The sequence below is a fragment of the Onychostoma macrolepis genome, chromosome 06, assembly GCF_012432095.1.
Source record: "Onychostoma macrolepis isolate SWU-2019 chromosome 06, ASM1243209v1, whole genome shotgun sequence".
NCBI classification, from domain to species: domain Eukaryota; kingdom Metazoa; phylum Chordata; class Actinopteri; order Cypriniformes; family Cyprinidae; genus Onychostoma; species Onychostoma macrolepis.
In genome coordinates this window covers 16,498,728-16,526,150 of record NC_081160.1, presented here as the reverse complement: position 1 = coordinate 16,526,150, position 27,423 = coordinate 16,498,728, and the positions used below count along the sequence as shown (strand labels likewise).

At 38.4% G+C, this 27,423-nt stretch overlaps 1 protein-coding gene across 1 annotated transcript; it reads right to left on the bottom strand.

The window, feature by feature from the left end:
• Window positions 1–94: 94 nt before the first annotated feature.
• On the bottom strand, window positions 95–27,408 carry espnla (espin like a). Its single transcript, XM_058779349.1, is given in 12 exon segments — window positions 95–710; window positions 713–1,901; window positions 2,515–2,679; window positions 3,436–3,581; window positions 3,822–3,966; window positions 5,676–5,816; window positions 13,491–13,622; window positions 13,726–13,908; window positions 13,994–14,180; window positions 17,293–17,483; window positions 26,695–27,187; window positions 27,267–27,408. Coding segments are annotated over 11 exon segments (3,051 nt in total). The 5' UTR covers window positions 26,989–27,187; window positions 27,267–27,408; the 3' UTR covers window positions 95–432.
• Between the last annotated feature and the right edge of the window lie 15 nt (window positions 27,409–27,423).

Here is a 27,423-nt window from a genome sequence, read left to right as displayed (position 1 = left end):
GTCATTCTGGGGGGGCTATACTCAGACTCTAAATAGTACTGTTAAGCTCCCACCTGCTCTTAAAGAGATACACACAACTTTCTGCACAAGCGTAAACAGTCAGATGATCATTTATTTAATCATTAGAGTAAGCAGCCTCCAATATTGGTGCAAACTCTAAATATCTGATTCTCAAGGAGTAACAAAAACTTAACAGAAAAGGGCATTAAAATCATTTTAAATCACATACTGATAATTGACAAAAAGACAAACACTTCAGTTTATGGCAGTCTTCTACCTTGCACTCCTAGAAAATTGGAGAATAAATGGCAAAAGCATGCCTTACATGTCACAGCTGTATAAATATTGGTACATGTTCTACATCAAATGCAAAAAATACATATATTTAAAGATAATAAGGAATCTCTATGTACACCCCAAAAAGGCTTATTGTCATTCCTCAAAATCAAATATCTCAGCCTCCTTTTCTTTCCAGAAAGCAAAACTACGGTCAATATATTTGCAAATCTCCTCATTAGTCAGACTACTAATATCTGCATTATTTTTCAGGACATCGCTCTCATCTGGGGTAGGAGTCTGTACAATGACTTTAGGCACAGGCCTCATTTCTACCGTCGTCGCCTGTTCTGAGTGTTCAAGCTCTGGTTGGCCTGATCCATCTCCGAAGAACTTCACTTTAATATCCTCAAATCCATCCTTCCATTCCCGGTTCCTGCCTCAATGTCCTGAATTACAGCTTTGTGAAAATCACGTACAGCCTCCCAGGTGAAACGCCCCACATGGTCGAACACTTCAAAGCACAGCAAGTGTCTCATTTTCCTCTCATCTGCTGGCAAATCTAGCTCAAGTATGTGAAAGTAGCCGAGCATGAAGAGGTCGAGTGTCAGCGTGTCATAGTCGATGGGAGATCCATCCACACGGGGTAGGAACTGCTCAGGTGAGTAAATTGCCTGCTGCCGGTTGAGTCTTCGGATTTGCCGCGACGGTACAAATGAGATCATGCTTCTCCAGTTCCCAATCATCTTATTGATGGCACTTCTCTGCTTGAAGAAGTGCCCCAATTTGCCATTTTCCATGGCGTTCTTTGGAGAGATATCCAAGCTTGCTTTGCGTTCACACTTCGGCTTCTTAGATATATCCAGCGAATCAACGCTTTGCTTTCTCTGAGCGTTTCTCAAGGTCACCGTATAAGCCGACTTCTTCCAGTGACCCAGGAACAAGACCACAATACGTTCCTTGCGCAGGGTTGTACTTTCCATGGCATCACTGATGACATAGTCGATAGAGGAATCATCAATCTGGTCAACCTCTGGTCTTTGTTCATCATCTGATCCATTTTTTACTGGTGCTTGCTCTTGTTCATCCAATGACTCGGTCATCCCTGAATCATTTTGTGAGGAATCGTTCTGATTCTCAAAGTTGGACTTTAAGTTCCTCACAGAGACCCCAAACTGTTGAATCTCATTTTCTATCTTCTCCCTCCTACCTCTGTTGAAGGCTTGCCTCTCTGATGGCTGAGAGAAGACATTCACAAGCTCTGTGTTTGGCATTTTGCAGTAGGGCTGGTCTGTTAGGTTGGTCATAAGCAATGACATACTCTTCACAATGCCTGAAATACGGTTGCACCAAATGGGTAAGGGAGTCTGTGTAGAGTTCTTGTACTGGGTGTTGAGTGTGATGTTGACGATGGGTGCCGGGAGAATGTTTCGCAGTTCTTCGGCCAGACGAGCAAGCTCCATTTCGTAGCCCTCGCAGTTCTTTTGCATCGAGACACTCTCAATTTGCTTCTCTAGATAAATGAGGTCATCCTCCGTTAGAAGCTCTCCGAATGGACCCAGGATGGCATTGTGAGCCTGGGAGTATCTCCAACTGTCCATCTTTGTATATCTAGTACCACTCTCCTGTTAAATAATATAAAATGTCCAGTTAAAAGTCAACCTGGAGAAAGGTGCAGTCAGAACATCATCTTAAGCCCCTTTTACACAGAGATTCCCGGAAAATACATGGATAGTGTGTTCAGTGATTTGTCCCGGGATCGTTTGAGTTTGGTTCATTCACACTGCCAGTGATTTTCCGGAATATGTGTGTGCGTTCACACACATCCCGTAAAGATCCCGTAAAGACACGTGACATTACGATGTGATGGGTAATGTGATGCGTACCGTTTCACTGAAGCTGGCGACGATCTCAGCTTCAGCGCGGATAGTGGGGAGCTCCCTGATCTCTGCTTCATTACAGTTTGCACATATTTTTTGCCTTCAAAACACCCGGTAAAACAGTCACACGATAACGTGCGTCATCACTAACGACACACCCTTTACGGCATTGATCCGGCTTTTGTTCACACAGCTCTCGTTCCGGGACTGAACCCGGCAATGTTACTAGGTCCCCAACCTGGGATCGATTCCGGAATCACCTCCGGCAATTTTTCGGGACCAACGTGCAGTGTCAAAGGGGCTTTAGATTTGTTATCTATGCATTTAAAAGACATTTAATGCAATATTTGTAGCTCACCTTTAACCTCTGGGTTTCTTGGTCAAATAAGCTGGCCTGAAGCTGTCGTACCATCACTTGTCTCTTCCATTCTGCTATAGGTCTGCCCTTCTCATCATGCATGGGTACCAGGTAATCAATATCAGACAAATTAGCCTCCTCTGTCGGTAACACCACCATTTTATTCTAAAAGAGAAAAAAAACAATAATGTATTGGAAAGTACTGTAGTTCAAATTGTGCACTTAAGTACATGAAAAACAAAACAACACTATCATGCTTGACTAATATCAAATAAAGAACTTAACCTATTAAAAGTTATTTTTTTTGTATTTTGATGCAGTTTTCTTCTGCGTGTATGCTAAAGTGCTTTAGTACATTTCTTAAAAGTTTAAGTCACTAACCATTCACATGGTTAGTGTTTATGGACTGACAACCATATTTATTAAGACAACTTTTTTCATCTCAATATATATATAAAAAAAAAGTTAAATCTAAAATTTAAACCTAACAAAAAGGACCATGGATTTTACTGGATATGTGTGTGTGCTGTACATTTTTATGCTAATGATAGTTAGCATAAAAATGAATGTAGTAAACAGTGAATGTAGTAAATATTCTAGATGGATTTATCCCTAAACCTGCTGTGGTTGAAAACAAAGACTGGATCTAAAACATCTCTATAAGTTATTGGATCCCAAAATGTTAAAAAAATAGATTGTGTCCAGATCACACAACAACTAGTTACCCAGTATATTTCTGTTCTCACATAAAGTCAGGTCTTGAAAATTAAAGGGACTCAGTTAGGTTATAGAATGCAGTTGTCATGTAACTCTATATAGCATGCTAATACAGGAATGACAACTGTATTTTGCTAGTGTGATGAAGACAACCTTTCAATGATTCAATGATCATGAGAGAATGTGAATGTTAAATTTCTTAACTGAAACTGTCAAATCTGCTGTCAATCCTGATTTCTTAAGGCTGGCAATGGATTTTACATTTCCCAGTTTCATTTCTCCCATAAACAGTTTCCCTTTCTCTGGTACTGGCTTACTCGGAGGCGTACTGGAACTAAGGTTCTTCACCACTGCAATGACAATCAGAACAAGAACATCATTTGTTACTCTCATCTGTTTCCAGTTATGTTCTGATCATATTCACATAGACTGATTACCATTACTCATTGAACTGGAATTAAATCATCAAGTGAAATTAAGGAAGGATGAGTCAATGGTGACAGCAGTGCCCACAAAATTCTGTCAGGATTGCAAAACATACACTTACAAGAGCAATAGGGGTATTAAACAGCCCCTCAGGGCTTTCTCACCCGAAGTGGCCATGTGGATATTCTGGAAAGCGTTCCCATGTGAGGTAAAAGATGGAGGTGAGGGGGTAGTGGTGGAAGGGGGAGGAGAAGGTGAACGTGTTGAAGGGGGGTAACGGGCTTGAGGGGAATCTTCTGTCTCAGGATGCTGGTGGGATTGAAATTAAATGGAAAGTCAGCCATTTGAAAATGGACACTTACTACAGCCAGTTATAATCCCTTAAAGCACACTTTTCTGTCATAATATTTCTATTCCAAAGTCCCCACGAAGGTAACATTTTAAGGCATCATTTGAGCCACATTCTAAAGCTGAAAGTATACTTCAGTTTTGATGCTATTGCAAGCATATGTGTACATCTAGATGTGTAGCCATTCAAAGTAAAGCCTACTTTATGTGACAGAGTGTGCAAAAACAGGCACTCGACTCATACTCAACTAGAAAGTTTCATCCTTTTCCAGTGTCTGACAGATGAATTTTTATTTTTTTTTTAACTAGAGCTGCATGTATCTCTTAAAGGAATAGTTCACCTCAAAAATGAAAATTCTGTCATTATTTACTCACCCTCATGTCGTTCCAGACCTGTATAAGTTTCTTTCTTATGTTGAACATAAAAGAAGATATTTTGAACAATGCTGGTAATCAAACAGCTGTTGGTCACCATTGACTTCCATAGTATTCCTTTCCCTACTATGGAAGTCAATGGGGACCAACAACTGTTTGATTACCAACATTCTTCGAAATATCTTCTTAAAATTAATTTTTGAGGCAAACTATTCCTTTAACCCCCTCACACAAGTGCTCGTCAATGCGACCATCTTGTTGCGGTCTCCTGTAGTTTGTTGTTATTTTGCTTCATTTATTTTCTTTCAAATGCATGTTCGAGCTAAGCATACAGTGCGCAGTTAGAAAAGTCTAGCACATACCCTATACACATACCCTATCGTACGCATAAACACCTGTTAAAGCATACTTTGGGCTTTAGTCAGTATTATGCGCATGTTCAGTGGGAAAAAAAGTGGACAAAGTGAGACAAACGTAATAATTACAGAATAAAGCTAAAAATCCATTCAATACTAAAATGTATCGATAATGTGTGTTTTATACTTGTTAGTTTTGCATAGTTAGCTTAGCAAACATGCTAACAACAAACTATTTCAACTAGTAGAGGGTGCATGGAGCTGTTTCCATATATAGCATTCGAGATCAGTTCTTATGAGGTGCGGTTAGGACACTGCATTAGAAGACTACCTATATAGGAATTAAGCAGTGAAACAGGTCCCTAAATCGACCCTTCGCAGGGAGTTTGATTGACAGGCAATCTGACCAATCATAGCGCAGAATCTGCCACATTTGTCCGACAAACAAACCAGACAGGAGAGTAGATTAACATTTGTGTACTTGGAACTCGAAAAACAGTGTGTATTGACATCTTTCCGCAGTTGAAACAAGACCTTCTGATGTTCATTCATGTTTATTTCAAGCTTTTAGTAGTAAAGAGGTAGAGATGATCCCTTCACATGCCACTTCAACTGAGGTGCTACAGGGATCTGTCACGATAAATTAAAGAGCCACAAAATGGTATTTATTGTTTGAATTTCTTAAAAAAATAGCAAATTTGAAAGCTGAGCTTTATACCAAAAGTAACCAGCTCTGTCTTGTCTGTCGGCACGTTATCAGTTTTCTCTTTGCTCCGCGATGTATTCTTCACTGCGTGAGAACATGATGTGTGGCTTGTCGGACGGCAACAGTAACGAAGTGGGGGTGGGTCTTTGCGAAGGGTCAATTGTGGAACAGATGTAACGATATATGCTTTCTCATTCCTACAGTATTATTTTTCAAAAAGTTATAAAACTCACCTTAAGACTGTCCATGGCTTTGTGTGTATTAGTGATCTGTCTGTAATAATCAGAGCTGGGTTGCCGTGACACAGCCGGTTTCTCTCTGAGTTCTTCCTCAATAGGACAGTTCTCTTCCAGAGGTTGGGAAGCTGGACAGAGCTGCAATACAAAGAGCTTTTATCATCATCTAATATTTACTGATTCAGGTAGTGTGCCATCAAAGCACATTATTTCACACAGACCTGTAAGGCAATGGAATAACAGGCCAATTATTGCCATTTGATACACTACACAGCAGAACATAACAATCATCCACATGAAAAACAGCTATTTGTGGTCTTTCTTTTGTGCAGTGTTGTGGTCCGCACAGCGATATGTGAGCATTACAGTAAGAGGGGCCCTAGCTGGGGGGCAAAATAGTTGTACCTGAGCCCAACATCTAGATCCCACTTTACCCAAGGGAAAATGCCGAGTATATGGAAACATTTAGATCACCGCTGATGAAACTGAAATATCCTAATGGACTCCATGCAGAATGCATATCAAATGTGGCTCTCAAAGGGCTCTCTGTAAAACACACACACACACAGAGCATCAAAGGGAACACTGATACGCCGCAGCATGCTATTTTGCTTTGTCTCTGTGAGGTGGTCCTCCCAATTTCCTCTAGCACGGCACTTTGATGTCCAAACAGCACGAAATGCACTGTGACACGGCATGGGCAAATGCAGGAATAAATTTCCCAGAAGTTGTGCAATTCATAAATAGATAAAATTTGGGAGGGGTAATGTGGGAATGTGGGGCAAAACTACATTAGCGAAGTGGAATCTCTTTCCTTCGTGACCTCTGAGCAGCAGTTCAGTTCCTCACTCACGATCAGGATGCATCTGTCTCTGTGTGAAGGTTTAATCAAAGCCAGTGAACACCATGGCACATTTGGTTTTCATCAGCTATCCTCTTCTGTGGCTTAGGCAGTGGATGCTGGAGTAACATGGTCCTCTCATCCTCTCCTCTGCCTCGTGGGCCACACAAACACTGATGGAGAGAGTGAGACTACAGCAAAAGCATCAAATTCATAAGTCCTATATAGTAATATGGTGGAAACCTGGTGCATAGCAATTTAGAGTCTCTCTCTCTTTCACCAGTTACTTAGAGGGGAAAAACTCACAGATAAAATCACTCAAATATGCCAAACTTTTATCTTGAAAACCAGAATCAGAATGAAGTTAGCAGCACAAAACTAAAGAGCTGAAACAGACAGAGGCCGTGGGATATTTCTCAATGTTCTGTTTTAGTACATTCAATAAAATTATTTAGGGGGAAAAAAAGAACCAGAAATGGTAGAAATATGAAGGCCTGCACCGTTTGTGTAAGGTTTGGTTAAGGTTAAAACCTCCTCATCTCTCTGCTTTCTGGAGGAATTCAAGACCACACACTTGTGTTGACACATAAGCAATACGTTCTATGTTAAATCACTTTTACACCTTCAGTTAAAACACATGATGAACATGTTTGACAGTTTTTAAATTTAGAGAATTGAGTGAAAACGGTCCAAAGTGTCTACAGCAGCAAATCGTCTGTGCTGGAAAGTTTATGTTAAAATGGAGAAAGGATGATGAATGAGCTGAAGATGGCATTCTTTCTATGTTAGCTGTTTTACATTCAAAAAAATGGATATATTCTATATTACAAACATTAACTGAATTATGCAAGCAAGCTCAGGTAAACTTCTACCCTATTAAGCAGATTAAACAGAAAAGAAGAAAAGCTACAATACCAAATACATGTTCAACGAATCATAATATACTAATATATACTGGATTTTTTATTGTACATGCTCATTTCCCTTTGCCATCATTTAACGCCCACTTATATAAATATAAATATTTCATGCAGTATATTACATTTTTGTGATACTTAAATTCAGTTTTAGCATTTAAAATGTTTGAGGTTCATTTTTACTGTTTTGTTTTTAAACTATTTAGACAGAGTATCATAAAATTTGTCTATAGAATATAGAATTTTAATATAATCAACCAATTGGACATAAATAATAAATAATAAACTCTAATTCTTTAGTTTAGAAGCCCTTAACCGTAACTTTCAAAGGTACGTATTACAGACAGACTATGAAAAAACCTTCAGTAATCACACTATGAAAAAAAAGTATACCAACAATGCATTAGCTCTACAAACACAACATGTATTTAAAGCACAATAGGTACTTACAAACTACCGTCCTCTTAATTATAGTCGATATCCACACAGGCAGCGCCTGATCACTCTTTGTCACTGGATAGTGACACACGATGTGAACACCAAACCCAGAGATGTGTTGACTCCATCCACACCATCCCAACAACTGGCCATAGCCCAACAGACAATAAACAATAAACTCTGATAGGAGAATGTACTTAATAATTTACACAGTGGATTGGGTAGCCAGCAATGTCACTAATGAACAAATCAATCGGCACATACGAACAAGGCAGCAGTGTGATAGAAAGCAGGAGACTGTCAAATCAGAAGAAGCGGACAGAGACACTGTATTTCGTTCATTCGTTCATTTGTTGTTGTTGTTTTTTGATCTCTGAAACTGCATGAAACTGGGGACGTGACCTTATACACATCAACACTAATCACTAATCAATGGAAAAAAAATGTTCTCAAGTCTTTGCCTGAAAGATGGGGAATTGCATGAGCAGAACCTTTCCATTATTTGTTTAATAATGTATGCCCTGGAAAAATAGGTGGCAATACAATCAGGTCAGTTAATTTATTTTGCAGCATCAAAAAGAGAACACCTGCAAACCCTCATGACTATGTGTGAAGGTCAATAAGTCAGATAATTTGAGCATTTTATGAAAAGGCAAGGTTAGCAGAAGTTGCTATTTAACAATTTCTAAATGAATTAAGAATTCATAATCTTAAAAAATACTCTGAAAACCATATGAAAACCAAATGAAACCAATTTGAACAAAGATTTCTGCCACATGTGTTTTAAACTAGATTTTAAAAAATATACATATTTTTATTCTTTTATTTATCATGGACACTGTTATATGTCATTGACCCAGGTACTTTCTGGAAATCTCAATTATGAAATTAAAATAGACAAACACTCTTGTGAAATACAATGCGTAAATGCTTACAGTAAAACAATGGTATTTAGTAGAAATAAATAATGTGTCAGGTTCAGATATTGTTGTTGACATCAAAGGCTGTGAGTCAAAATTAAATCTGTGCAATTTTGGCGCCAATTCATTTGTCAGTTGGTAGAAGCTAGTCAACTTCATGGACTGAATCTGAATCTCATGGACATCTGAATATGCATACTTCTCTAGAGGCAAGTCAAATAAGTAGAATGCCCAAAATACTCATGAACAACATCCAGATGAACAGCTGCATTTGCTGAGATTCTGAAGTGTGGAACCAGTTGACATTTCACATGAGCTGAGAAAGCATCAGATTCAAATCTAGACACCTCATTTGAGTTTAACTGCAACAGGTACCAAGAAAGTAATTTCGTCATAAGTCAAGGACCACTGGTCACAAAAAAAACAAAACAACGTAGGATATAGTATTTTTCAGAATGTGTTCATACTGTACATGTTCATTATAGCCGAGAAGTACGATTAATCAAATTCAGAGAATATGAAAGTACAAGAATTCAGAAAAAGCAATGCCTCTCACTTCATGCACTTCATTTGCTTCACTTCATTGATCAGTGTACAATCAAAAAGCAAAATGACTTCAAGACAACTGCCTTAGAAGATGAAAAAAGGAAATCATGAAACGAAGATTGCTTACAGCAAACCCTGAATCTGCAGGTGCACAAAAAGCATATACAAAACATTTGTTTGGTGTACCATTGTACATTCTCAATTACATGGTAAACACTGTTCCATGTGTAGCGGACCACTAAAGGTCAAAGCAATCAGAGCATTCTTGAGATATGACTGAACGTTTGATGAGAAACACGTTGAAAGATTCCTCTCAGGGGGTAAACTCGTAAAAAAGCTCCCTTACCACCCCCTAGTGGCCGATTAGCACTGGCATTTCTATAAAGGCCCCATGCTGAACCAAACTCTCCGAGCATTTTTATAATGCTTAAAAGTACCTACAATAAACAAACCACAGAGCTTCACTGTACATCGCACTAAGAACATTTCCCAATCTAGCACAATTTTTGTTGTTTTTGTACTGAAATAAACCTTCTTTGGGTAGCCAAAAGAGTCGCATTTAATACAGCTGGTCTCTTAATTCCCTGCCTGAATAAGATGGGAGGAAAGCATATATATGTGTTGTAAAATAAACCCTTGATCTGTTTATTTGATTGCAGCTGTCTCAGGGAGAAGGCACTCACACTTTGAGCGGAGGGCCGTGCTCAGGGAGGGTGACCTCTTTGGGATGAAACCAAAACATGAGGAAATACCTAGCACGCAACTCTCTGGCCAAATGCCCAAACAATCCATTACAGGCACCGTTAGGAAATGAGATGGCCTGTCCCGAGCACTCTGAGGTGGAATAAAACCTTGTGAAGTACACTACAACTTGCAATACTATAAGCGGACCAGGAGGAAAACTAAAATGCTTTATTCCTGAAATAATGCTGATATGGACCATACAGAGTCTTTCCAGTGGTAGGCCTGGGAAACAATTTTGGGTCAATGAAATATAAGGGAGTGTCCATAATAAAAAAAAAAAATTGAAAAAGTCTAGAGCCAAGTTCTTTTGTGAGAACACTTTTGTGATACATATTTTCCAAAAATTATTAAATATACTCTTCATTCATAAATATAATTTTGTGTTTTTCAGGAGGTACATCACATGACATTTTACAACTTGAACTAACCTTGCCTTGTCATAAAAAGGTCAAATTATTTTGGGTTTTTTTATGATTTTTTTTATTTTAATATGACATCAGGACAGTTGTACCTTCCTGACATTTATCCCCTCCCCCCCCAGTTTTATTTATTTATTTATTTTTATTTTGAAGTTCTAAAGACTAATGTTTGAAAGTTTGGGGTTGGTATGATTTTGAAGGAAGTCTCTTATACTAACCATAGCTGCATTTATTTGATCAAAAATACAATAATACTGTGAAATATTATTACAATTTAAAATAACTGTTTTCTGCGTTAACATGTCATTTGTTCTCGGGATGGCAAAGCTGAATTTTCAGCAGCCAATACAGTCATATAATTCTCCAGAAATCATTCTAAAATGCTGATTTGGTGCATATTATCAATGTTGAAAACAGCTTAATATTTTTGTTGAAACCGCAAAATATTTTTCCAGTATTCTTTGTTAATTAGCATCTTACTGGCCCCAAGCATTTCAGAGGCAGTGTTTACATAAGTCTAGTTTTTACTGGAGAAATCAGCAAAAACAATGTCTTCTAATATGTATTTATCCAAGACAGTACTGCTTGATCAGATGTGTTACAATGGAATTAGGGTTAAAGGAAAAAAGATAAACAATCAGATGCATGTTTGAAGCCAACAAACATCCTGTTCTCCAACCGATTTGACAGATCAAGTATCTGTTTCCAAGCATTAGAATGGTAAACCAAACCCTGTGGATCCCATAACCAGCTCAGCCCCCGGCCCTCTACCTGAGCTAGGCTGCTGGTGAGAAGGTAACTGATACACCCCCAGCACATAGAGAGACTGCGAATGGCTGCATCTGATGCTTCAACAGCCTCCCTTCACTAATTAGATCTCTATTGTTGGGACAGGTCAGCTTAATTTTTGACATCTATCAGCACCCTCAGTCTCTCACATAGGAGCAATGAATTGCTGATTTATTCATGCCTATGTTGACAGGGAGCTTATATTACTACATTAGATCTATGGAAAAGTGTGACCAGGGTGATTGGAGACCATGTAATTAATTCTGTGAAATCTCAGATATGGTACTTCAAAAGCTAATGAAACTTCAACTGGTTTTGAACCTGTTGACATGGCAAATACGTGGTTTTAAGTCCTAGACCTGGCTTTATTTGTTTTATAATTGGAACATTCAGATTTAGAATCAAGAACTTGCTTTATGGTTCCAGTGCAACTTGGAAAAGTTGAAAAACTTTAAAAAAAATTATCTGACAAAATGAAAAAGTATTTGCAGGTTCAACCATGGAAATCAGCTTGTATTGTCATAAGCTTGTCAGTATGCATACAATTCAACAGCTGAGTAACCAATATAATCCATAGAGGTTTGTATAACATAAATTTATGGCCTGTACCTTATACAACATGTTTATTTAACAGAAATTAATATTCAGCTCCCCTACAATTTGTTCATATGGATTTTAGCTCACACATTCAGTATTAGCTTGTTAAACGTGTTTTATCAGCTAGGCAAGGTATGTTGGGAGAAATCCAAGACAAAAAAACTACACTTCTTGAATGGGAACAGCAAAAACAGCTGCTATTTCTACCGCCGATTAACGCAGATGGACATCTTCAAAAAAGAAAAGAAAGAATGCACAGTTGTGAGATATAGTAAATCACTAGAACAGCAGTATCCCCCGTAGAATGATCCATCAATTTTGTGCTCTAAATGTGGAATTAATTCCTTTTCCAATGTGGTTCAGTTGTTGTGCCCGCCCTGACAGCACTACCATGTTCACCCTTGAAAAATTTATGACTTAAATTGAGCAGCATCTTATTTACCACGTGAAACAAGAAGGCTGAGAGGCCACTGAGGTCCACTGTGCACAAAAGCTTCTTAGAAAGTAGGTGCTATGTGACACCTTGAAAGTTACTGGCCTGATTTTCATAGTTGTTCAGACATGTCAGTCAAAACAAATCAATCGTGGTAGATCTGGATACAGGACAGCTAAGAGAACTGACCTTCAGAGGCAAGAAATGTATTTGGACGAGAGCTTTCCTTTCTGAGTTTGTCTATGCGACACTTCACTGCAAGGTCTTTAACCCTCTGATGCATGATATCAACAACAGACCATTTTTAAACATTCATGGTATGATGTTACATCCAAACCATGTGTGACAACCTTTGACCCTTTCTCATAATTATACATGTCTGTCCATTTTCTTTTTTTAATTTAAAATAGCATATAAGAGTATAATTCAATATGACTGACAAAAATGGTCAAAAATAACATGCACCTCATGGTATTTTTCAGTAGTACAGAATCTAAGGAATCTTTTGTTTTGCAATTATTCATGTATTTTTTTATATAGTTTCCTTAATATAAAGTAAATGAAAATACATCCACTGTAATCTGCACTGTATATATTTGTTTTCACTTCCATTCATTTTTGAATATTTACACATTTTTCATTCACGCAGTGTGTCCAAATCTCCAACTCACTTAAAATACATTTAAAAGAAATTGTTAAATCAAAATAAATTGTTTTCTTAAATTAATAGAATAAATAAAATTCACATAAATAAATAAATAAACATGTTTAATTACTATATTTTTGTTTTGAAGTAAAAATTAAATATTAGGATAAATAAAAATAAATATAGTCCTTTGTCAATTGTAATAATTAATGCATCAGAGGGTTAACCCTCCTGCATTTGACCATGACTTATCTTTTAAGTCAATTTTAATAGCTTCGGTAGACATTATTTCTACCTTTCAGTTCAGCAGTGGCAAAACATAGCCTATAGCATAATTTATTTATGTCATATGTCACTACTTTCAATATTTCCACTTTCAAGATAGGGCAGCATGAAATTTCAAATACTGCCAGAGTTTCATGTGTGCACCTTGCGGCTTTAGAAAGTAATAATGATCACTAACTTAAATGATCAACATACTGATGTCATTTCTCTTCTGCCAGCATAAGAAATGAACCTTACATTTCTCTCCACAGAGCGAAGGTATCTGGCACACTCAAAGTGGCCGTTGTATTCAGCCAGATCAGCAGCCGTGAAACCATCTACATCTCTTTCCTTTGGGTTGATCTGGTGACCCAGGAGGATTCGACAGCACTGGGAAATATTTTTTATATGATTATTATGACTTAAAAGCATAATTAAAAACATTTCTGTTTTAGACACCACACAACAGACTCACATCCTAATTTAAACCCACCTCTATCTCCCCATTCTCTGCTGCATCATGTAGAGGAGTGCCGCCCCAGTAATCCTTCTTGACCTTTGATCCCATCTGTAACAACCTCTCCAAGATGCCATGATGCCCCCCACTGGCAGCAAAGTGTAAAGCAGTCGCCCCTTCATTATCTTGACTAGACAGGCTGACGTCTGTGAAGGACACCTGAAGTGGTCCAAACAAAAATTGTACCTATAATAGAGCTCATGACACCAAAGCATATATGCATGTAAGTAAATGTATAACCCACCAGCCATACCACCAATGTATGGTGGCCCATGTGAGCTGCAGCATGCAGTGGCGTCATACCATCTTGGGCTCTTCGGTGCACGTCAGCTCCACAGTCTTTCACCAGATACTCCACAACATGTAGATGTCCCTCCTGGCAGGCCAGATATAGCGGCGTGGCACCCATGTTTGTCTGGCGATTAACACACCTGAGAAAAGGTCAGTTTGGATGTTTATTCAAGTGGGGTTTAAAAAACAAACAAAGAAATCTGATCTTCTGCTATTGGTATTGCCATGTTTTTATCTATGGAGGACATGCATTCCCCCTTTATTTAACTGGCCAACAACATGAGATTCACTCACTGGATTTGATCGTTGCGCTAAAGGATTCAAACATGTGCAAAAGGCATCACAATATATAAGGTCTGGTAAATCAACTATTTTAGCTAAGGATAAATAGAGCAAATGATTGTGTCAATGTCTACCACTGTTAAACCAATTACTGCCTGGATATTAATCACTGGAGGCTAATTTAAAGTTCATGGGATCGTATGGAGCTGTTCAGTTATGACATCAATTTGTAGCCAGCTCAAAAAGGCGAATTCGCTATAGGTTCCCTATAGTTTTAAAGTTTCAGTGGATTTTTAAGAATAGCAGTTTGTTTTTTATTTATTTTTTTTTACATTCACTGCCATTCAAAAGTTTGGGGTTGGTAAGGTTTTGTGTTTGATCAAAAATACAGTAAAAGCAGCAATATTGTGAAGTATTATTACTTGAGTATTATTATTACTTGAGATGTGAATTGGTGGGTTTTTGTTAAATGTGAGCCAAAATCATCACAATTAAAAGAACCAAAGACTCAAACTACTTCAGTCTGTGTGCATTGAATTTATTTAATACACGAGTTTCACAATTTGAGCTGAATTACTGAAATAAATGAACTATTCCACGGCATTCTAATTCATTGAGATGCACCTGTATTTGTATGTAAACACTTGTATATAATTTACATTATATATAAATGTAAATATTTTATATATAAATCTAACATATTTTTCCTTAATATATGCATGTATGTGTGTGTATTTATATATACATAATAAATATACACAGTATGCACACATATAGTATGTAAACATAAACTTTTTTGAATCGATGAATCGTTTTGCAGCCCTATTTGTAACATTATAAATGTCTTTACTGTCACTTTTGATCAATTTAATGTTTCCTTGCTGGATGAAAGTATCAATTTATTTAAAACTCATGACTCGTAAATGGTGTTGTAAATTTTAAACTGTCATACCTAATATATGATTTTGAAAGCAGCTGTTTAAACAACATTTAAAGTTTACAAGGTCACTTTCGAAACCTTCACACACCCCGTAGCGGTGGAACAAACCTTCACCAAAACAGCAGAAACCCTAAGGTCTTCAGAAAATTATTGATAATTTGAACAGTTTAACTGTTTTAACGCCTTGGCGCTGCCTTCTTTTTTGGTGACTTGTCAACTACAAACCTCATTTTAATCTAAATTAGTAAATCTGTTATTCCAAAAGCCCTTTTTCATTCACAATGGTTGTGGAACCCAGTGGCGATCTCTTGAGGTGTTAAGGTTCAGTAACAGTGAGAAGCAGCTCTGACGATTTAACTTCCAGTATGTTGTGACATGTGACAGACAGGGTGCATCCATTATACACCAGCTCTCGGACTCTCACGTGGGATTTTCTAACCCCTGAGGTTAATATATGCATTCTCCTGGCTATAAGTTAAGTTTAACTTATCCAATACACAAAAAAGCTTCTATTTCATCCTGAGCATGCCTACATGTATCAGTTTCAGATGTGGTCATGCTAGAAACAACATGAATCTGTACATTCGTGAGAGAAACAGGATGCAGGATTGATAGACTTAAACAAGACAACTGATAATCAGCTATGGGGTCTGAAGTGAATTAGTTTGATGGGGTTCATTAGATCTGCTCAATTCCTCTTCCTCCATCCCTTTTCATTGCACGGAAAAGCTCTGCTAGTAACTGAGCAAACTCAGGAAAATGAAGTTTGAATAAAAAATTCTAAATTTTGTTTTTAGAGCAACTATTGCCTTCAAACCTAGCTAGCAAAATGAGGAAGCACATTTGCTTTGGTGTCAGGGGTGCATTATGTGTGTCATCTCATTCTGGTGAGTAGATCTGAGAGTAGATTCTGTTGAGTGCCACGCTTTCATGTCACATGTTCACTTCCTGTTACACCACCAAAGCAGAGCATGTCTTACTTTGGTTTCTAAGGACATGGATAAATAACATGATTAGGCTACTTTGCTTGTTTAACTACTTTAGTTTCTTGTTTTCTCTTCTTTACTCTGTTTTTAATGTCTTGTGGTTTTACCAAAAGCTACTTTGGGTCAGTACAAGAGGGAATAACAAATAAAAATTATAACATTCACAAAACAATTCTTAAGGATAATTTAGTCTCCAATTAATTATAACATGAATAAAGATGCATTATAATAATAATAATAATAATTAAAAAAAACTTTATATTGCATAATTGATGCATACAATTATAATTTTATGCAATAATTAATAATATGATTATAATTATAAGAAGTTGGATGCTGTTAGAATTATTATTGAGTTGCTTTTTGGCATATGCTGTTCTAATTCCATTAATTTAATTGAAATCAGTTCAAGTGGCTGAGCTCTGAAACTTTGATTGCTCAATGTTGTCAATAAATGAATAGACATCATTTCGTCATAACATGCCAAAATTTCCATTTACTTTAGGCAAAAGATAAAAGTCAGTGTTATTTGTGTACCACTGAGATGATACTTTTAATGAATATTTTGAATTATTTATTTTATCTTGCATTTTCATTTTAGTTAAAGTTTTAGCAGTTTTGTTGTGTAAATTGTATTATTATTTTAATGAATGTCTATATTTTTAATTTTTTAATTTAAGTTTTAGTTACTTAAGTACATAAATTTAAACTAAATGAAAATAAAATTTAAAAAATGTTGAAATAAAATAAACATTAACTGAAATCACGTTTATTTAATATTTTATTTTAAGTAACAAAAATGTTGTTGTTTTTTATGGTTTTAGTTTGATTTAACAATAATAATCCTGTCTTACACAAAGTCATTGGATCTGTTTTAAAAAGACACTCATTTTAAAGCACTCATTGTACTCAAATAAATAACTCGAGACGTGTGACCTGCAAGACTAGTGACCCAAAACAGTTTGTCACATGCTCCTTTTCATCCACCTCTGCCACATGAGATTCATCTCTGTCATTACTACGTGTCTGCTCGTAACGCTGTACCCTGGAGCTTGACCAATCAGCAGCTTCAAACAGGTGAGGTCACCCTTTGCTGCAGCATAGTGGGCAGGAAGAGCACCGCAGTTTGTTTCCACTTCTGCTCGATTCCCATGAGACAGCAGCCAGTGGACAGCTTCCACCTTGCCGAACCGTGCAGCGAGATGGAGCGGAGAGGCCCCACCAGAATCCTGATCCTGAATACATGCAAACAAATAAGAATAGACATAAACAACAATTCTTTATTTAATTTTTTTTTTTTCTTCACACACAAATAACTTTACATTACTATATATTTATTTTTACATTACTATACATGAATTCTCTCATTTTTCTTTTTTAATATTAAAAAAAACATTAAAAATTCCATTATTTATTTTAGATTATATTATACATTAAATATATGTCTATTATATACCTGACTTTTTTCCATTTTTGCATTGGCTTACATTTTGCAACTCTTTTTTTGTTTTGTATTGTTACTGCCACTAAAAATAAATAAATAAGTTTCCTTTTCAAGAATTTAAATCAGGCTTTTCTTTTTTTTACATTATGCTGGATAAATACATTTTTTTTAAAAAGTGCAGATTGTGAGATAAAAAAAAAAATCTGAATTACATTTATTTATTTATTTAGCCAACATGATGTAAAAAATGTCAAATTGATAGCATAATGAAGAAAAAAGCCTGATTCAAATAATTCAATTCTTGAAAAGGAAACCAGTAAATAATCTAAATAATAGATTATTTAATAAACAGTAAATAATAAGAAAGGTAAATAATAAGATAGGGCCCTTGCAGACCCTTGTACGGCATGTCAAGGTCATTAACATTACATTTGACCATTTTGTTTAGGTCAAATGTAATATTTCTGAATTTATAATTCTTTTTACCTAGACAAATATATTTAAAAACATTTCTGAAAGTGACGTATATTCAAAATGTAAGTAAAATATGTTATTACTTTTACTTGATGGTTACACCTCATGACATTTTTAGAGACATTGCTTTTTTTTGGCATAAACATTTTTTAAAAAGCATGTATACACAGAGTTCATTTCTAAAATCATGGCACGTGTATTAAACTACATTTTTATCCCCAATTCATTTGGTTCATATGTCATTATATGATGACCCAAACTTTTTACTACAAGATAAATTTCACAAATACAGTTTTACTAAGCAGTAAGGAAACTAAAGGAAAGAGTATTTATTCTTACTATTATTTTTAATGTGATAAGAGAGAATACAACAACTTAAAATCAATCATGAGCCAACAGTTTGGTAAAGAGCTGTCATTGAGTCATAAGCTGAAAGAACATTCAATTTGATAGAGGTCATTTCATGAGGTCATCATAACACCATCATAGCAACAGTGTATATTGTCCATTCTACTATAAATCTATTGCTGCTGACACGGACCCCGTTCCTCGATGGGCCATCACTCCTCTACTCCACCAATGTGATCAAATTAGTGTAGCCATCTTTATTTAATCAGACCAAGGAAATGTTCATTAATAATTCAACCACATACAACTTTGACCTCACCTTGGCAAACACAGGCTTAAAAAAAAAACTTAAAAAAACTCCCAGTAAGACCACCAACCAAGAATATTGTTATCACTTTAGTCCATGATAACAAGGCACTTAAAACATCTACTTTAATACAGCGCAGCTGGCCATAAATTAGATCAAGAGGTTGTCGATGTTAAAAGAGCCGGTTTGCATTAGTGTGAGAAGAGGCGGTGCAGTGGGGTCTTGGAGGAGCAGTATGGCCTGTACTTCGCTGGTAAACAAACAGTGTTAACGGTTAGATTGAGCCCCCTCTAACCCATCTGGTCATGATTACAGCGGTCATGCAATACTACTGAGCAAAGAGTAAACAGAGCAAGGGAAAGTGATGTAATCACACCATTCTCACCGTTCTGCGTTCACACCGTTCCTGTACCGGGTGAACTACTTATTATGTAAGGTGCTATATTTGAAGCAGGTTTTGCTTAGCTATGATATTTAGAAACGTGCGTGCCCTATGACCACACCATGCACTGTGAAACTTATATTATGGTAGGTAGTTTACATAATGCACAAAGTTTATGCAATATAATAAGCAAGTCTGAGATGTCAGAGAAGTCTCACCATAGCTGAATTTATATCAAAATGTGATCAAAATACAGTAAAACAGTAATCTTTTGAAATATTATTCAATTTTAAAATAACTGTTTTCTATTTCAATATATCTTAAAATGTAATTTATTCCTGTAATTACAATGCTGAATTTTCAGCAGCATTACTCCAGTCTTCAATGTCACATGATCCTTCAAAAATCAATCTGATATGCTGATTTGGTGTCCAAGAAACATTTCTTATCAATGACGTTGAAAACAGTTGTGCTGCTTGATATTTTTGTGGAAATTGAGAGATGTTTTTTTTTCAGGATTCTAGAAAGTTAATGCATCCATTGCTGACAAAAGTATTTATTTCTTTTAAAAAAATAAATAAATAAAAACAAATCTTACTACTCCAGTCATATGAATAGTGTTGCAAGTAGAATGTTGACGCTGCTCTTTTCCATACAATAAAAGTGAATAATGACCAAAGGCTTTCAAGCTATATATATATATATATATATACACACATACATACATACATACATACATACACACTGTAAAAAGTGATAAATTGACTTAACTTAAAAAAAATTGAGGAAACCCGTTGCCTTAAAATTAAGTAAATAATAATTTTTAAATTAAATAATTTTTTAAGTTAAGTCAATTTATCACTTTTACAGTGTGCATATGTATATATATATATATATATATATATATATATATATATATATATATATATATATATATATATATATATATATATATATATATATATATATATATATATATATATATATATATATATATATATATATATATATATATATATATGGGTCAATGACGTGACGCCTAAATTTTCTATCCGATTGCATTTTTCAGTTAAAATTGGTTTAAATCCATAAAAAGATGCCATATATAAGAAGTACCTCTCTCACATATGTACCAACTTTAATGTTTCAAAAAACATTAGTTATTTGTAATTTTTCTGTTATTCAAAGTGTCAAAACATCATGTGGTGCGACTGTCCAGCCATAACTGTTGTTTTGGAAACATCTTTGAAATTACCCTAAATTTATTCAGATTAATTTTTTGCACTATTTGGCATGTTTTCCAAAGTGTTTTGTAATCCTGTATAAAATTGCAAAGCATTTGTATTTATATTTCCATCATAATATTCAAACAGACTTTGCTCGATAATCTCCATTTTATGAAATATCATGTGGTGCGACCATCAAGAAACTACCATTTTGGTACTTTTATGTTGAAATCCATTCAAAGATAGGACGTTACATCATATAACAATTTGCCAAGGACCCTTAGAAGCATTAAGCAGGTTTGTAACTCTCTTTCAAATTTGGAAAAAATAACCTTTTTAATGGCTGGTATGTAGTTACCACATTTGGATATCATGTGGTATGACCTCAAAAAAACAATGAATATTAAGTTATTTCTAAAAGCATTCATTTTTATTATAAATTTCATATTAACCTTTCAATGGGAAGCTAGCTTGTTTTGTTTAGGTGGCTAATTATGTGCTTGTAAATTATGACTGAATTTGAAAATATCATATGGTGTGACCAAATATCATGTGGTGCGACCACTGCAGAGTGTTTTCCATTATAGATATATGTCCCAGATTCACAGTTTTTGTACTTTTATATTCAATTAATGGTTTATATACACAATACTTTATCATTTGGAATAGTTTTTTACGCAGTTTGGGTCATTTCGAGCGGTTTGTTTATAATCTTTGTACAATATGATAATAAATGCAAAAAAGGAATTTAGAGTATCTAATTTTAGTTTGGTAATTATGCATTTATTAGTAATTTATTATATATTTATTAATAACTATTTTAATCTATTTTACCAGATTCCACTGCCAAGCAAAGTAAAATAAACGCTCACCATAGGCAGCATGTTAATTCTGACCCTGCAGTCAAGCACAAACTCCAGATGTAATTTTCTGCTGTAAGAAAGATGTTTATGATTTCATCTCAGAACCTGAGCCAGCAACTCTAAATTGACCCTTAGCAAAGACTTTGTTACTGTTGCTATGTCAGAAAAAACCATCCGACAAACCATGGCACTTTTATGCCACACATCATGTTCTCATGCATTGAAAAATACATCAAGGAGCAAAAAAGACACTGACAACACGCCGACATACAAGACAGAGCAGGATACTTTCGATATTAAAGTCTCAGAGTTCAAATTTTGTATTTTTAAAGAAATTCAAACAACAAATACTGTTTTGTGGCTCTTTAATGTGTCGTGACAGATCGCTGTAGTACCTCAGTTCAAGTGGCATGTGATCGATCATCTCTTACTAATTATAGCACAAAATAAACATGAATGAACATCAGAAGGTATCTTGTTTCAACTGTGAAAAATGTCAATAAACACTATTTTTCAAGTTCAAGTCCACCGACGTTAATCTACTCTTCCTGTCTGGGTTGTTTGTCGGGCACAAATGGCAGATTTGACATTATGATCCTCTCAGGAAACGAACAACTAGTTTGTTTCGGCCCACCGACTGTCCGGCTATGGGAGCATGAGAAGCTGCTATAGTTGCCACATACACCTTGAGCGTGGAGGGGGAACGGCCCTTATCCAAGAGCTCCTGCATGTAGGACAATATCACCGATATGTCACATGATACGGGGTCCTCGCCACGGGTTGTACACCAGGCGGAAAAGACCGACCACTTAAGGGCGTAGAGGCGTCTCGTGGACGAAGCTCTAGCCTGTGAGATCGTATTTAGGACATTCTCGGGGAGATCTACCGATTCTCGTCGAGAGCCCACACATGTAGAGCCCACAGTATGGGCTGAGGGTGCCAATTCGTTTTGTTCGTCTGAGAGAGGAGATCCCGCCTCAGGGGAATAGGCCATGGGGCTGCTATAAGCAGCTGAGACAGCTCTGAGATCCAGTGAAGGTTTCTCCAGAGCAGGACTACTAATAGCACTCTGTGTCTGTGTTCCCTGGCTTGCCTGATTACCTGGGGGATCAGAGCGATCGGGGGAAAGCGTATAAGAGGAGGTTGGGCCATTCGTGGGACAACGCATCCTTGCTCTTCAAAAAATAAGTTCGGCAGTGAGAGTTGTCTTTTGAGACAAAGAGGTCGACCTCTGCCTTGCCAAAGATCTCCCAGATTTTCTGAACCGTTTGCGGGCGGAGCATCCACTCGTCTGAGGGGACGTTGCTCCAGGATAGCATGTCTGCTCCCTGGTTCAGCAAGCCAGGCACGTGTGCTGCCCTTAATGAATGTAGGTTGAGATTTGTCCACTCCAAGAGGCGCCTTACAATCTTACAACAAAAAAAGGCGTTAGAGGTGAGCCCGCCTTGGCGATTTATATAGGCCACCACCGTCATGCTGTCTGAGTGGACTAGCATGTGGTGTCCCTTCAGGTCCGGCAGGAAGGTTTGAAGCGCTCGACATACTGCAATCATTTGATGTGTAGCCGTTGATGTGTAGCCGACCTTCTGCTATCGACCAGGAGCCTAAGGTCGGATTGCCCTTGCACAGAGCTCCCCAACCTGTGTTGGAAGCATCTGTCGAGACAACCTTTCTTCTGTAGACCATACCCATCATCACGCCTTGTCTGAACCAAGGCAGGCTTGGCTCACCCTGACGCGGATGAGTCCATGACGCCACACGTGGGGCGGAATCAAAAGTTTCAACCAGTACTGAAGGGGTTTCATCCGGAGAAGGCCCAACTGAAGTACTGGAGTAGCAGAGGCCATGAAGCCCAGCATCTTTTGAAACGCTTTGAGAGGGTATAAGGCTCCGACTTTGAATGATGCCGCGAGCTGTTGTATAGCCAGTGCACGGTCTGGTGTGACTGCCGCCCTCATGTGGACTGAGTCGAAAACTGCGCCCAGGAATGAAGTTCGTTGGCTGGGGGACAGTGAGCTCTTGGCAAAATTGATCCTGAGTACCAGGCACTCCAAGTGGCTGAGGAGGAGGGACCTGTGGGCTAACAGCTCTGCCTCTGGCTGTGCCAGAATGAGCCAGTCTTCAAGGTAATTCAGGATATGTACTCGCATCTGTCCCAGAGGGGAGAGAGCCGCGTCCATGCACTTCGTAAAAGTGCGGGGAGCCAGGGATAGCCCAAAGGGCAGGACCGTGTATTGATAAGCCACACCCTTGAAGGCGAATCTCAAGAATTGTCTGTGATGGGGGGCTATCTGGATATGAAAGTAAGCGTCCTTCAGATCCAGCGAAAAGAACCAGTCCCCTGGGTGAATCTGCGAGAGGATCTGCTTCAGAGTAGTCATTCTGAACGGCCGTTTCATGAGGGCGCGGTTCAGTAGTCTTAGATCGAGGATGGGCCGAAGGCAGCCATCCTTCTTGGGGACGAGGAAGTAACGGCTGTAGAAGCCTGACTCGCTCTGAGCTGGCGGAACTGTCTCTATGGCTCATTTTGCCAGCAGATTCATTACCTCGGCTCACAGAACATGAGCGTTCTTGCTCTGCACTGAGGTGGAGGCCAAGCCGCTGAACCGTGGGGGTCTTCGAGCGAACTGAAGCAAATATCCTCGTTTTATAATCCCCAGCACCCAATGAGACACTCCGGGGATGGCCTGCCAGGCCTCGGTCCGTGTGACAAGGGATTGGATTAGTTTGGGTGGAGAGCCGCCATGTGAGGGCTCGACACTCATGGTGACTGGAAGAGGAAATTAGCTCTCTTTTTGAAAATGTTTTTTTTTCTTTTTCCTCGCTATAACAGCGATTGTGCGAGAGGGCACTTTAAGAACGGGCCCGTGACTCACAACAGCTTTTTGGACAAGCATACTGCCGCTGGCACCCAGGACCGAATGGGGTGCTTGAGGGCACAACGGAGGGCGTTTTGGGGGCGGTCCAGCACTGGCGAGACTTTCCCCCTTCCTCTTCCAGCAGATCAGGAAGGCGCCAGAGGCGCAGGATCCAAGGTCAGCTTAGGCCGGGGTCCTTGGCGCTTGGGAAGCGGGTAGTGTCTGGCCGAGTGTGAGCACTGTCGAGGCTCAGGCTTCTGTGCAGGCTGAGTGGGCGACGGCGCAGGTTTCGCTGGCTGTGCTGGAGGAGGTCTGGAGCGACTGGTGGCCGTTGCAGAGCTGCATCATTTAGGCAAGAAGTGTCGCATAGCCTGGGACGACTTCTGTGCTGCAGTGATTCGCTCCGCAAAGCCCTCGACGGCAGGTCCAAACAGCCCCACAGGGGAGGCCAGAGAGTCGAGGAAGGGGACCTTGTCAGCCTCCTTAATCTCTGTGAGGTTTAGCCATAAGTGGCGCTCCAGCACCACTAAGTTGGCCATTGACCTCCCTATAGCCTGTGCCGTGGCCCTGGTGGCCCTTAGAGCCAGGTCTGTAGTGCTGCGCAGCTACTTAAAAGCTGAGGCTCCATAGCCTGGAGGAGTTTGGCCTGGAAGACCTGTAGCATGGCCATGGAGTGCAGAGATGAGGCGGCCTGCCCGGCGGAGGAGTACGCTCGTCCAGCAAGGGCAAAGGTCGTTCTGCATGACTTGGAGGTGTGAGCGACCTTAGCCTTCCATCCAATGGCAGTGGGTGGGCAGAGGTGCGCTTAATCCCTTTGCCCCGCTGTTTTTTCCTCACCGGTCACTGGGAGGAAGAAAACGGGAGGGCGCAAGGGGAGGATTCGCTCTCTAAAAAGAAAGCGGTCCGAGCGCGCAGAGTGGCATCTTACCCAACAGACCTGAGGCTATAAACTCTGTCAAAGGTGCTTCAACTAAGTACTGAGTTTAAGGGTATGAATACTTATGCAATGTAAATATTTAAGTTTTTCCTTTCTAATAAATTTGCAAAGTAATCACAGATCTGTTTTTTGCTTTGTCAATATGGTGTATTACGTGTAGATTGATGTGGCAAAAAGTAGTAATTTACACCAGCTTAACATAAAGCTGCAACAACCAAATGTGTAAAAAACATCAAGGGGTATGAATACTTTCACAAAGTACAGTATACATAATGGGAATATTGGCAGACCTAATTTTTTTTAATTAATGTTTGCACCTCAGTGTATTGCAGACATATAGTCTTATAATAGTCTTATAATTGCATATTAAAATCACAAATGAGACTTTATAGGGACATTTTCCTATTAGATACCATTAGGCACTTCTTTTCAATATTTACTTTAAGATAAAAGGCAAAAGAAAATAAGAGCGGGATCAGAAAAATACAGATTTTAATATAGGTCAGTTATGTCAAACGCTAAATCCAAAATCCCTACTCTCCACGCTATTGTATATAGCTACCTTGGGTTGGTTTCTTCTTTTATGGTTTATCTAAGCTTTGTTTCTTTCGTAAATTTCTCTTGATCAACCAGACAGTGGTGAGCATAGTTAGTACAAACAGCCTTTGCCAACAAGACAGACAGATAGGTTTGCAACTGGCATAAAGTTGGCTTGACGTTGGACGTTCGATATTCACATAGCATATGAGCAGAATGACTTAGTCATAAAACAAACTGTAAACTGTTCATCTAGGTGTCAACTATAATTCACACCTTTTACATTTTTGATATTTATTCAAATAAACTGTAAATCATATGTAAAAATTTCTATTTTTCAGTACCGAATGGCCTCAAACGTAAATTTAAAGCTCAATAGCATTTGATGAGAATGACTTGCAGTCATAAAAATAACTGTAAACTGTTCATCTAGGTGTCAACTATAATGCATACCTTTTACATTTTTGATAATTATTCAAATAAACTGTAAACAAACTTTTTATTTTTATGACTGCAAGTCATTCTCCTCAAATGCTATTGAGCTTTAAATTTGCGTTTGAGGCCATTTGGTTGTGAAAACTAGCAATTTTTACATATAATTTAGAGTTTATTTTAATAAATATCAAAAATGTACATTATAGTTGACATCTAGATGAACAGTTTACAGTTTGTTTTATGACCAAGTCATTCTGCTCATATGCTATGTGAATATCGAACATCCAGCGTCAAGCCAACTTTATGCCAGTAGATTACCACTCAAGTAAAAACAGGCACTCTGGACATTTTAATAATCTCTTCCTCACAGAATGATCAAATGGCTGCAGAAGACTTGGGTTATAGAACATAAGTCATAATTGGACTACTTTTATGGTGGTTTTGGTCATTTTTGGAGCTTGACAGCCCTTGGTCACAATCCACTTTAATTGTATGGCACAGAATGAGCATCTTTCCTAATATCATCTTTTGTGGTCTTTGAAAAAGTAAATCACCCATTTGAAAAGCAACTCTTGATCCAAACTCTGTCCACACCACTGTGCTAACACCCATAGCTCCATAACCTCTCCACTCACCTGTACATTACATCTTGCAACCTGTATGAGCCACTTTAGTTCCCGGGTGTGACCTGTAGCTGCAGCATCATGGACAGGTGTGGCTCCATTGAGGGCCCTTGTGTTAGCATCGAGCCCTGCTTCTGTCACCAGAAAGCAAAGGCAGTCCAGCTGACCACAGCGTGCAGCATGGTGCACCAGTCCCGCCCCCTGAGCATCCACAATGGCGCCAGTAAGACATCCAGTTTCGGCAAGCTCCCTGAGGCTCTGCAGGTCTCCATCGCGGGCTGCAGCAATGGCCTTTTGGAGTACCATGTCAACCCTGCCTCTCCGCACCTGCGCAAGCTGCCTTTGACTGGATCTGGACGCTGTCTTGAGCAATTCAACCTACCCCCCAAGGCACACATGCACACACACACACACACACACACACACAGGGGAAGCCGACACCTAATCGTCTGCCAGCTGGCGGGGTTAGGTCAGTGGAGGAGAGGAGCAGGTCTGGCCCGGTGAGCTGTAAAGGTAATGAAAGACGTCACAATGCACCAGTGTTCATCGTGGCCCAGCCGTTGCCTTTGTGCTCACTTACCAACCTGCACATGGTTGCCCTTGTCTCTGGCAGCAGACACCAGCAGAGTAATGAGAGAACTGGCCTCTGAAGACCTACTAAAACTGGTGTGCATGCATGTGGCATGTGATTAGAGATTACAGTGAGCCTCATTTTCACATGTTAAATATTCATTTCTGTCT